Source organism: Triticum dicoccoides, chromosome 2B (assembly GCF_002162155.2).
Source record: "Triticum dicoccoides isolate Atlit2015 ecotype Zavitan chromosome 2B, WEW_v2.0, whole genome shotgun sequence".
Classification (NCBI taxonomy): domain Eukaryota; kingdom Viridiplantae; phylum Streptophyta; class Magnoliopsida; order Poales; family Poaceae; genus Triticum; species Triticum dicoccoides.
Window position 1 is genome coordinate 422,060,030 of NC_041383.1, and position 11,955 is coordinate 422,071,984.

At 41.8% G+C, this 11,955-nt stretch overlaps 1 protein-coding gene across 2 annotated transcripts; it reads left to right on the top strand.

Annotated features, from left to right (window-relative positions):
* The first annotated feature begins 257 nt into the window (after window positions 1-257).
* Window positions 258-7,702, top strand: LOC119364014 (prolyl 4-hydroxylase 1-like). Of its 2 annotated transcripts, none has more exons than XM_037629401.1 (11): window positions 258-492; window positions 1,384-1,431; window positions 1,894-1,946; window positions 2,825-2,890; window positions 3,083-3,157; window positions 3,397-3,471; window positions 4,565-4,635; window positions 4,749-4,800; window positions 4,943-5,032; window positions 7,101-7,196; window positions 7,479-7,702. In XM_037629401.1, the coding sequence occupies exons 1-11, from the start codon at window positions 423-425 to the stop codon at window positions 7,584-7,586; spliced, it is 804 nt and encodes a 267-aa protein (XP_037485298.1). In that variant the 5' UTR covers window positions 258-422; the 3' UTR covers window positions 7,587-7,702. The 2 variants fall into 2 exon arrangements, with proteins under 2 accessions (XP_037485298.1, XP_037485299.1); XM_037629402.1 differs by having other exon boundaries at window positions 262-492; window positions 1,878-1,946.
* The last annotated feature ends 4,253 nt before the right edge of the window (window positions 7,703-11,955 follow it).

Below are 11,955 nucleotides of genomic sequence, written 5' to 3' on the forward strand. Positions count from 1 at the left end.
ATGTACCTTGCCCTTTTCTGCAGTCCCTTCTCAATTTTCAAGTTCAGGGCTATGTAATTCATGCTGTACATTGTCTATGAGTTGAATGAAATTGTGGCGCTTGATGGCGCCTTCCTTGTGTTCAAAAAAAAAAAGAAAAGAAACAGCACAGTAGCAGAGACGGCAACGTGTCCGACGTAGAGCACGTGGAGTCACAGGGTTGGCCGGCTTTTGACTTTTTGACAGAACATCTGCCCGAGCCGAGCAGTGGATGGTTGACCAATTCCGACGCGGTCGTCGCGCCGGCCCACTAGCTGCCTCAAAACCCACCCAATCCGCCGGAATTCCTCAGTCGGCAAAAAAAAAGACCCAGCACCATCGGCGCAGGCGGCCGGGCGATTTAGATTTGCTTTCCCCCCTTCGCCTCCTGCGACAGATCGGGGATGGCCGCGCGGTCTCGGGCGCGCCGCCTCCTGCCGCTGCTCACCTTCGTCGCCCTCGGCATGGTCCTGGGTGCGCGCTCTCCCCTCCCCGCTTGCCCCCTTGCTCAGCTTCCCCTCTCGCCTCGCCGTGCCTTGATCTGGGTCGGGCCATATGCTACTGCCGTGTTCCCTTTCTCGTGCCGACCTGGAATCTCGACGCTTGGAGATTTCGCGCTGATGGTTTGGCTGATGACGTGAAATGTCCCGATGAGGCGTTTCGGTTGTTGAATGGGGCGTGCTGACTGCATGCTGCTAGGTTGCTGGCCGACGCTAAAGTTTACGCCTTGTGGCTCTAATGGTGATAACCGTCGGGAGATTGCCAGAAAATGGATAGCGTCGGTGGCTGCATTGGGGCCGCACCTTCCGGATCGGAGTCGATTTTACTGCTCCAAGATCACTTGGAGGGAACTGAACTTGCTGCGGAAGCATGGAGCATCCTGGCATCTGTGAGGCCGGAGTTACATTCGTGCCTGTTGCTTCCACGTACATGCCCATCACTCTGATGTCAGATATTGCTACCGACGAGTTTGGTTGGTTTTGGCATTAGCAATATTTTAGCTCTCTTTCTTCAGAGATATTGTTAAGAAGACAATAACCACGTGGTATGATGTCCAAATCTTCGGGGTGTCCAATTTGGCTCAGTGTGACCCAGCCACTTTTCTGATAGTATCTCAGATTATTCTCCAGATCCGGGTCTGGAACTACATGTATATAGTCTGATAATGTAATGATTGAATATGCCCTTTGATTTTCTCAGATTAAATAAAGATTGCACTTGTTGCTTCAGTGGTCATATCTTAGTTTCATTTTGTTCTTCTCTCCACAAATGCTGGCTCTTTGATTCACACTTTTATTTATTAGATGTGTTGCTTCAAAAACTGTATATTGGTTTCATCTTTGAATTTTTTTTCCGCAAATGCAGGTTCCCTGCTTCAGCTAGCATTTTTCCGCCGGCTTGATGATCACTCCCGTATGTCTATCCTCTTAGAAGTTGCATTTAACAGTATAAATGTGTTTTTTTTTACTTTTACCTGGTTCCTTTATAAGAACAGCCTGCCATTCTTGTCCATCTTATGTACTCTGCTGTTGATGACTTTGGCCATGTTGCCTTGCATCAACTTAAATATGTTATTGCTGTGTGCATCGGTGGATACAGAGGCTGCGAGGTTTAACCTTCCTTTCCGGAAAAAAAAATATATTTTCTGTAGCATTCTATTTTGTCTTGATCAGTCATTTTTGCATTCTTAAATACCTTTTCCTTAAAAATTTAAATGTGGAACCAGAACCTGTTAAACACTGGTATTCATTAGTTCTGGCATAATGTTGTCTCTGAGTAAATCTCGTTTCATATAGCCCTCGAGTAAAGGCATAGGCTGTACTTCTCGGTGAGTATTTGTGTGTCTAACCAAACATTAGGTGCTGTGCATGGCAGATACGGGGCATTTTGATAATGATCAAGAGGCAGCAGATCTTCGACTTGGATACGTAAGTTCTGCCATTGTTTATCGCTTTGGCTGTATGCCTTCTCTGTAATTTTGTACGTAGACTTTTATTTTGGCTTTTATTCTTGCAAACTACCATAGCTGAGCTCCATTCGTCTATTATTATATTCAATGACATCATCAGTGAACTATCATGTCGCCCCAGAAATATCAAATAAATTTGCGAACTCCACATTGTCAATATGAATATGTTTCTTTTTCTATTTTATCTAAGTGACTAGATTTGATTTTTTTTCTAATAAGTTTTCTGCATCGGGATTTATTGAGAAGTTGCTGTGATGTTTGATTCATCATTTGGGTCTTGAAGCATAAGTAAATTCTTTCTTCTGGTTATTGCAACATGATTTGCTTTGCTTGAAGTGTTTTTCCGTCGCACAAAAATGCCTTAGTATAAAGTTCTAATTTCTCAATACCATTCATGAATCTTTTTGGGATTTATCTAGATTTTGATCAGGTGCAAATGATTGGATAACACTGCTAAGTTGTGAAATCGGATATGCACTTGTTTTACTGTAAACTGAACTCTCTTGGGTATTAATTTTGGAAGAACTTTCTTGTATGGACACTCTTGGTGTATGGTAATTTTATATTTGGATAAATAGCATATAGCTTGGGGTGTAGGAATTGGGACCCTGTAACACCTGGCTCTCGACTAGGGTTAGAATCTTCTGAAATATTGATGTTGTGCTTCCTTGTAAGGTTGTAAACTTCTATCTCCACTTGATATGGTCAATGATGTGTGATGGGTTTTACGTTGTACTGTCCTCTTTGGCAATCATTCAATTCATACTCAAAATGTGAAGTCCAGAGCACATCTTCTCTTTCTCTTGCTAAGCAAATATTTCTGTTTATAATATGTAGGTGAAGCCTGAAGTTATCAGCTGGAAACCCCGAATAATTGTTTTCCACAACTTTCTTAGTTCAGAGGTTTGTTCCTTTCTCTGGTTGTCATGTTAGGTTTAAGCTAAATCGGTCTTCTCCACAATATTTCATTTCATGATTTTTATTTATTTTGGTGGTAGTTTGTTTAAACCCCAAGGCATTATGTGACATGCTTCCGGACCAAGACAATGGAAAATGCACAAAATATTGCTTGACCTTTTTTACTAATCTCTGCAGGAGTGTGATTATCTAAGAGAAATTGCTAGACCAAGGCTCGAGATTTCTACTGTAGTTGATGTCGCAACTGGAAAAGTATGTGGTTTGGCTTTGAAGTTATAATAAATTATCAGTCTTCCCATAACGAGTACTTTTTTCCATTTGATCAGCAGATCAGCAAGGTTTCTGTTTTCTTAATCCGTGTCCAGTTTATACACTTCACCACTCAGACTGAGAGGACAAATAGGAATTAGGGGGAGCATAATAACACCAAGTTCAGACCGTAAAGCTTGTCTTCTCTAGATTTATAATGCTGCAGTTGTTATGTGCCACAGGGTGTAAAGAGTGATGTTCGCACAAGTTCTGGTATGTTTGTGAACTCTGAAGAACGAAAATTTCCAGTCATTAAGGTTCGTTCACACTACTTGACTTCGACCCTAAGTTACTTACCATACTTTTTGGCCCCTTCAATACATTCACTAATGCCTTCAGCTATGTTATTTCTGCAAGAAATAACTTTGTAAGAACGTCTGTTTGTGTGTCATAATATGAGTTCACTTTTTGTCTGTGTTGTATTATCTTGGTTGTCATTTTGTGACGCGCTGAGACAAAAGGGTCCTTAATGGAACCTTATAGACTACTAGACATATGTTTGCTGCATGACTAATAGGGAGACTTGTTCTCTTCATAAGTTACATGACATAAGATTTCTACCCTAAGTTTGTTCATCAATATTATCTAGAATGGCCCACCTCCAGATTATCATCTAACTGCATTTAACTATGTATCCTGCTCTTTTATCTCTTAGGCCATAAGAAGATGATGCGTTATTGAGATTATATCCTCGGTCCTAGCTTTAAGTTGAAACTAAGGTATTGCATCCTTAGTAAAAATGGGACCAAGGTTTGATGTAGGCAGAAATTTGAGAACTTTTGTCTGGATTGAAATAGAGTATCATGTTACCATGGGTGGCATTATGTCAAGCTGACATGTTTATCTGAATGCAAAAACCAAAACCAGGCTTTATGATATGTCAGGATGCGAAAAATGTGATCAGTGGCACATGGAACATATATAATACCATCGTTCATGACAGATATTGCAGATTATGTAGTGTTTATCTAGGTATGCCTGGAACTGAAATGTGGTTTTTGTGGAACTATTACTTTATGTATTGGATCTGAATGTTGATTTACACTGTCTAGTATATAAGGTTCCATGAACTTATCAAACACATCAGTTAAATATTACTTACTAAATTCATGTTTATATGGTCATGATGGCACTATACTAGGTGCAGTATATTAGTGCACTACTTAGTGATGATACATTCAGCTTTTGACTATCACTGGCAGTGTCACGGTGACCTCCTTTTACTTTGTCAAGTATTCCTAATATTGATGCCACATTGCATCCCTTTATGAGAAGTTAAAATTGGAATCTGAGGCAGAGTCATTGAATACTACATTCTTCTTCTACTAACATTTGTTTTGTTCTCCCTAGGCAATAGAGAAGCGGATTTCTGTATTCTCACAGATACCTGTAGAAAATGGGGAACTCATCCAAGTATTGCGGTACTAGATTGAATTCTGACTGTAATTTTCTGAAGTTCTTTTCACTTGACTACTGTTGTAATTTCTTGTGGGAAACTACTGTTGTGAAGTTAACTTTAAAGTTTAAACTACAGGTATGAACCAAGCCAATATTATAGGCCGCATCATGATTACTTCTCTGATACTGTAAGTCGAACTTCTTATATTGAAATATATGTTATTATGACATCACCAGACTAGTCATTACATATTACTAGTATTATTGTTAGTCATTTCGTACTTCAAACTAATTATTTCAACATGTAAACTGTGGATGGTCAATCTACAGTTCAACCTCAAACGTGGGGGGCAGCGTGTTGCTACAATGTTGATGTATTTGACCGATGGAGTTGAAGGTGGCGAAACCCATTTTCCTCAGGTCAGCTGAATTTATACCAACTTAACTTGTCATGTCATATGCTTTTTGACTGATATAGACCGATATGTTGATAGCACTTTTTTTTCCTTGAAAATGATGAAAATGAAAGAGTGTTGCAAGGTAGTAGACATTTGAGCTACAACAAAGAACTGTGGCGAAGTGCAAAAGCCTACTCTCCTGGCATGAATGACTCCAAGTGTTCCGCACCGCTTTCACCCAAATCCCCGCCTCGGTCTTAATCGTTTGAGTAGCAAATATCGGTATAGACGAAGTGTTGGTGGACACCTTGACATTACGTTCATTCCAGATCTCCCATGAAACTATTAAGTTTCATACACCGACCAGTAGAACCAAAAGTCCTAACTGATGGAGAAGGTTGGGCGATCCTAAACGTGTACAGAAAAGGGACAAGCAATTTATTTATTTAAACTACGAAAGCCAAGAGTTGAACCCAAAACCTCTTGGCTCTGATACCATATTAAGTTTTATGCACCAACTAGTAGAACTGAAAGTCTGAGCTTATGGAGAAGGTTGGGCAATCCGCATATACTTGAACCTGGCGGCCGAAAGAATTGCTTTTCTTTGTGGCCCTCTCTCTGAGGAGATAGCCAACCACCAATCTTTGACCGTCGCGACGTTACTCCAAGTGTTGGTGCGAAAGTCAACCAAGCCAAGCCAGCTTTCCATAGCATATCGTGTCACTCAAGCCGGTCCACCATCCACACCCTTTTTTGGAATGTGAAGCAAACGAAGATTTTTGATATTTCGGAGGAGCCCAGGTATTCCAAATAATAGTGTGCATGGGAGATGTCATAACTCCTTAAAGTTGAATCGCTGTACACATGTCTTTTATTATGGTTACCATTGCGCGTCTTATTTATTTTCCAGGTATGTGCAGGAAATACGGGTGGCAATGGTAGTCGTCCTTTCATAGCATGTCCATGCATTTTTTGTTTACATAATTCACATGATATAGTATGGCGTGTGTTTCTCCAATAAATGAATATTTCTCCAATAAATGATTGTATTAGAGCATCTCTAGCAGATCCCATAAAATCTCATACTGCAAAATTATTTTAGGGTATCCTGTAAAACGCTTTTACAGTATGGCGTGTGTTCTGGCAGAACATATCCCATAAAACTCGTTTTGGACCAGATGTGGAGCCCACTTGTTAGCAGTTAATTTTACAACATAGTCTCTGAAATATCATAAGGCACCCTGAAAACAAAACGTAGATTGCAATTGGGTCCTAGCCGCGGCCATGGCAATGGCGCCGAGCGGCTCCTAGCCAGCTTTGTGCCGTGGCTCTCCACGGCTCATGACCAGCCTCGTGGCTAGCTAGCACGCACGGCCAGCAACGGCTAGCTAGCACGCACGAGCGCACGGCAACGTGGCGGCTAGCTACCACGCACACGTGGCAACGGCGGCTAGCTAGCACACACGCGACGGCGCGTGGTGACACCATCAATGGCGGCTCCTTCGGGCGCGCTCTGCTGTGTTCGCCGGCCACGGCGAGGCGCCGCATCTCGGTGGCTCCGTTCGGGCAGCGCAACCTCCTGTCGGACGGCGGGGGCCACGTGCGGATTGTGGCCAGCGGGGGTTCGTCGGGAATGAGACGAGGAAGGGCGGGGGCAGCAGCGCACCGGTTGGCGGCGGCGGGGATGGAAGGCGGGCGGTGTCGGCGGTGGCAAGGATGGAAGGCGCAGGAGCTGAAAGTTCCCTTCCGCCAACTGTTTCTCGTTTTCAGTTCCATGTAAACATTGCCTCCAAACCTGGGTATCTAGGGTACGAGAGCTTTTTTCTAAGGGGAGCTGTAAAAATTTTACGGGACGAGGCCATTTTGCGGGATCTAGATTGGACGTTTTTTTCCGCTCAAAACTGTGAAACGACGGTTATTTTACAGTTCCAGGTCTTTTACGGGATCAACTAAAGATGATCTTATGTTGCTTCTTTAGAGTATTTTGCAGCTCGTTTCCCTTTGTGGTAATCTGTCAGGCTGTCTTTTTGTTTATGCAATCTGTGGTGTGGGAGGTGTGCCCTCATGCGGTGTGCTCTCTTCTGTTCCAGGCAGGAGATGGTGGTGAATGCAGTTGTGGAGGAAGGATGGTCAGAGGACTATGTGTGAAGCCAAACAAAGGAGATGCTGTGCTCTTTTGGAGCATGGTGAGTTATTCTCTCTATTTTTAGACATGTACCAGCAAAGCATACATCAAAGGGTGAATCGAAGATAAAAATAATAATATCCTTTGATAAATACAGAGTATTTGTTTGTTATCTTGCGATCTACTCCCTCCGTCCCATAATGTAAGACACTTTTTAACACTACACTAGTGTTAAAAAACATCTTACATTATGGGACGGAGGAAGTATTTCTTAAGTAATCAGTTAATTAATTGATCGGATGGTCTGCCCCTACCACCTGTCTAATTTACTGGTATGTTTCAGGGATTCGACGGTAACACAGACTCGAACAGCCTTCACAGCGGATGCGCTGTTGTAAAAGGAGAAAAGTGGTCAGCCACGAAATGGATGAGGCAAAAGATGACTTTCTGATTGCGGATAGGCATTCTGGCATATAGGCAGAATAGAGAGGGAATTCTTTTCCTTGTAATCTGTAGTACAGATATACAACATTAAAGGAATAAATAAGAAGTGGAATGATATCTTTACTAGCAGCAGGAGGCACTAATCTTCCCAAGAGAAAAAAAAATTCGTGTCCCAACAGAATCTCTTTACCTTCAAATTGCATCGTTTTGCATAAACATCTTGGAGGTAGGGCTTCGCCTCATGGAACCAAACATGAGATGGGTGATAAAACTGGGTTATATGCGGAGTTCCAGTAAAAATGTGGGGTAAATATGGAGCAATAAGGTTTGCTAACTGGTGGTTATGAATAGAATATATAAGTCATGGATATTTAAAAATTGGTGGAATCAAGGGGAATACGAAAATGGAGTGCTCGCACAGTATTTCATAGCATTTTGTTTTTGTTTTTGTGAGATGCGAAGAAGGATGTGAGCCCAGGTGTTTGGGTGAAGATACAAACAGAGTTATGTTAGAACAGGCCACACGCACAGACAAAGTAGATGGACAGTAAAGCACATGTATAGGAAAAAATCATTTTGAAGAAAATCAAATGAGTGAAGTGCTAACATTATACTGTCCATTTACTGCAGAATGCAGACACATGTGTATAAATGCATATTGGAAATCTTACTAGAAAAATCAGATAATCACATTTGGAAGTACAAGTGAACAAGAGATAGACAAATTCTTAAACATTCTGGGCAAGCATTCTGCATTTCTGCTGCTGATGCTACAACTGCTGCTACTATATATTTAGAGACCGAAACCGAGAGTAATGAACAGTCTGGAGCTATTGTGCCCGTGGGAACGATTGTGGAGAAGTTTAATGGTGAGGATCTACCAACAAGCTCAGCACACCTGACAATCATGCAAATAACAAGAAGCTTAAAGGAAGTGATGGAGTGGCAGTTGCGAAAACATGCATTGAGAGATCGGCCGCCTCCCATGCGGAGGACCGCTGGGAGCAATGAAACTCCTATCACGGAACTGCAGTGGAATGCTTTTGACCACGACAGTTGGAGAGCTCTTGGACCTGCAAGCGCGTGTGAAAGCAGATGTGTTTTTTTTTTGTCTGAATCCCATCTGAATGAAGCTAAGACAATTGATCTAAGAGTAAAACTAGGATTTGATTTTTTTCATATAGTTGAGAGTGATGGTCGGTCAGGAGGGCTTGTTTTGTTTTACAATTCCCCTAATGAAGTGGTTTTAAATTACTCATCGCCTAATTTTATTGATGGTTTTGTCATGAAGGACAATTCTGTGGCATGGAAGTTGACATGTTTTTACGGAGAACCAAATTGGGACCAGAAGCACTTGTCTTGGACGTACTTGGGAGATCTCCATAGTAACTTAACAGGGCCATGGATGGTAATGGGGGATTTGAACGAAATCCTAGTGGCGAGTGAAAAGGAAGGAGGCAATGTTAGACCACAACAGCACATGCAGAATTTCCGGGACTGTGTTGTGGACTATGAATTACAAGAGCTCATGACAATAGGAGATCCATTTACTTGGAGTCGTGGAATAATCAGAGAATGCCTAGACAGAGGCTTATGCAATGATCGATGGGCCAATATGTTTCCGTATGCGGCAGTAGTTCATGAGCACCACGTTCACTCAGATCATAGACCAATTCTTTTGGATACAGACTACTATGCTGCAGCTATGGTACATAAGCCTAGCGGGGAAAGGAAATCTGAAACAAGGTGGCTGAGCGAGCCACTGTTAATGAGATTGTTCAGTCTGTGTACGAGAGAGCTAAACTGGCAGGAATTGGGCCATCACTTGCGGACAGAACTAAGGACACGTCTAGGGGGCGCCCAGCCGCTCTGGGAGACGAAACCGCCCGAGACTGTCGCTATCAAACAGGTAAGCGCCAGAAACCGCTCGCGAGGACAGCTGGCCGCGGGATCACGTGCACCTGCGACCGAACCCACCCTCCTCACGAAAGTGCGCGAGACCAACTGCCCTCAGGCCATCTTCTTCTTCCCCACGAAAGAAGGATCTGCTCAGGGGGCAAAATCCTTCATCGCCAGGAGACAAGAACATGGCGGCTCCCAGGGACAAATAAAAGAGAAGAGAAGAGGGCTCAGAAATCAGAAGGAACACCCAGAAAAAAGCAGATCAAGAGAGGAGGAACAAAAGAGAACGTACCTGGAGGGAAAAAAGAGAGGAATCCAGAGGTGAGTAGACTTGCCCATCTTCTTCCTGATTCCTTCTATAGACTTGCTCTTGTACTGATTTCCTTGCACGCATCTTTGATTCATGTATTAATCATCAAAAATCAAATGAATCCTGCATAGTGTGTTTGCAGAGAAACTGTGCAACCAGTAGGTTACTTCCGTGCAACTAAGCCAAATAAAGTAGCCAACCGAAGATTGTTGTGTGCCAACTCAGTAGATTATGCAACTCTAAAATGTGTTTTGTGCAACTAACCCAGTTGTAGCATCCAACTATACGCACAAACTGTGCAACCGAAAAAAATAAAAAGGCATGAATAATAAACTTGGTAGCAACTTGACAAACCTGGAAGAAAACAACCAATATACGGTGACACCTGATATACGATATGTTCGGATACAATCTGCAAATATAGGTCTTCAGAAAAAGTTCACACACTGCCTTTACAAATCTGAAACACACTGTCATCAAACCGTTGTTCTAACTATGCAAATCTAACTAAATAGCTATAGACAAATATAGTTGCAATCTGATTTTGGTTCTATCTTTGAAGTTGATGTAGCAGACCTTGCTTCATATGTTCACTTGCATTGATCTGCAGAAAATCATGCACTCCCCTTCTTGCCAGACCTGCACATTGTAGATACATAAACAAAAAAGAGATGGTCAATAAAATGTAGCTACTGCCTGAATTTTTTGTATTGTGCAACTACTATGATGTTTGTTGCAACTTTGATACTACTTGTATGCAACTCCTATGCTACATTTTTATCCAGGTCGTATGATAAATTTTGTCAAAGTTGTGTTTGTGTGACTAGAATGCTCACAATTTGTCCAACTGGTATGGAAAGTTTGTGCAATTCTATGACACTTTTATGCAAATGTTGTGCTGCCTTTGTGCAACTACTGTCAAAAGGTTGTATCTGGAGAGAAAAAAACACCTAACTATACTTGCTACTTATTTGTAGAATGTGCAAATTCTGAAAATGTGCAACTCCTATGCTACATTTTTGTCCTGGTTGTATGATAAAATTTGTCAAAATTGTGTTTGTGTGACTGGAATGCTCACAATTTGTCAACTGGTATGAAAAGTTTGTGCAATTCTGTGACACTTTCATGCAAATGTTGTGCTGCCTTTGTGCAACTACTATCAAAAAGATGTATCTGGAGAAAAAAACACACCTAACTATACTTACTACTTATTTCTAGAATGTGCAAGCTTGAAAAGTTGGGGAAACATAACAATGTGCAAATTCCTTGTTCCTCTATGTAAAAACTGACTACTTGCAGTTTTCGAACCAATAAAAATAAAAATGAGTCTAACGGTGTTAAATTCATGCCTCATTTGGCTAGCAACTATGACCCAATACAACTGGTTGATGACTTTTTTGTTGAAACAAAATGTAGGTTGGAGCAGCTTTCAAGGATGATAGACCTCAATGCGTTGCTTCCCGATCTAATTGAGTTGCCTACTGATGATGTTGAGTTTGTACAACTAGGGATTTTCACATAGCCAAATCAAGATCATGGTTTGATGGATGATGCTGATGTCAACATGCAATCAGAAAGCCATACACTAGAGGAACCAAACACCACAGTTGCAGGACCTACTGAAACAGAACTAAGGGCAGGGGCAGTTGGTGGTGATCGAAATGCTTTGGAGGAAGATGAGGCTGGTTGTCAGCCAATGGAGCCGTTTGTTGGGATGAGATTTGATACTTTCCAGGGTGCTAAGGATCTTTACAATGATTATGCCCTAAGGATGGGTTTCTCTGTTAAGATTTGATACTTTGTCCGTGATCATAATCATCCTTTGGTCGCCAAGCCTTCGCTGTCCAACTACTTGCGATCTCACATGGGTATACCGCTAGAGGAAAAGAGTTTCCTAGAGATACTCTACAACTGCAACCTCACTTTAGGTGTGTTCTCATTCACCTCCCAAAAACTTTAAACTTCAAACTATGTTGTTTAATTCTGCTCTGTCAAGTGTGCAACTAGTAGCAGGGGGTTGTGCAAGTACATACACTGTGTTGTGCAACTAGGCTTCAATATTTGTGAAAAAAAATACTACCACAAACAAAACACAAAGTCAGAACTACTTGCTGATTGAACTAGATATAGTTTTACAAAATAGTCATAGTTTTGATGGCAACTC

Coding starts and splice junctions, on each gene's coding strand:
- LOC119364014 (XM_037629401.1), top strand. CDS start 423: ATGGCCGCGCGGTCTCGGGCGCGCCGCCTCCTGCCGCTGCTCACCTTC. Junction 2,891..3,082: donor ACAACTTTCTTAGTTCAGAG/GTTTGTTCCTTT, acceptor TAATCTCTGCAG/GAGTGTGATTATCTAAGAGA. Junction 5,033..7,100: donor GCGAAACCCATTTTCCTCAG/GTCAGCTGAATT, acceptor CTTCTGTTCCAG/GCAGGAGATGGTGGTGAATG.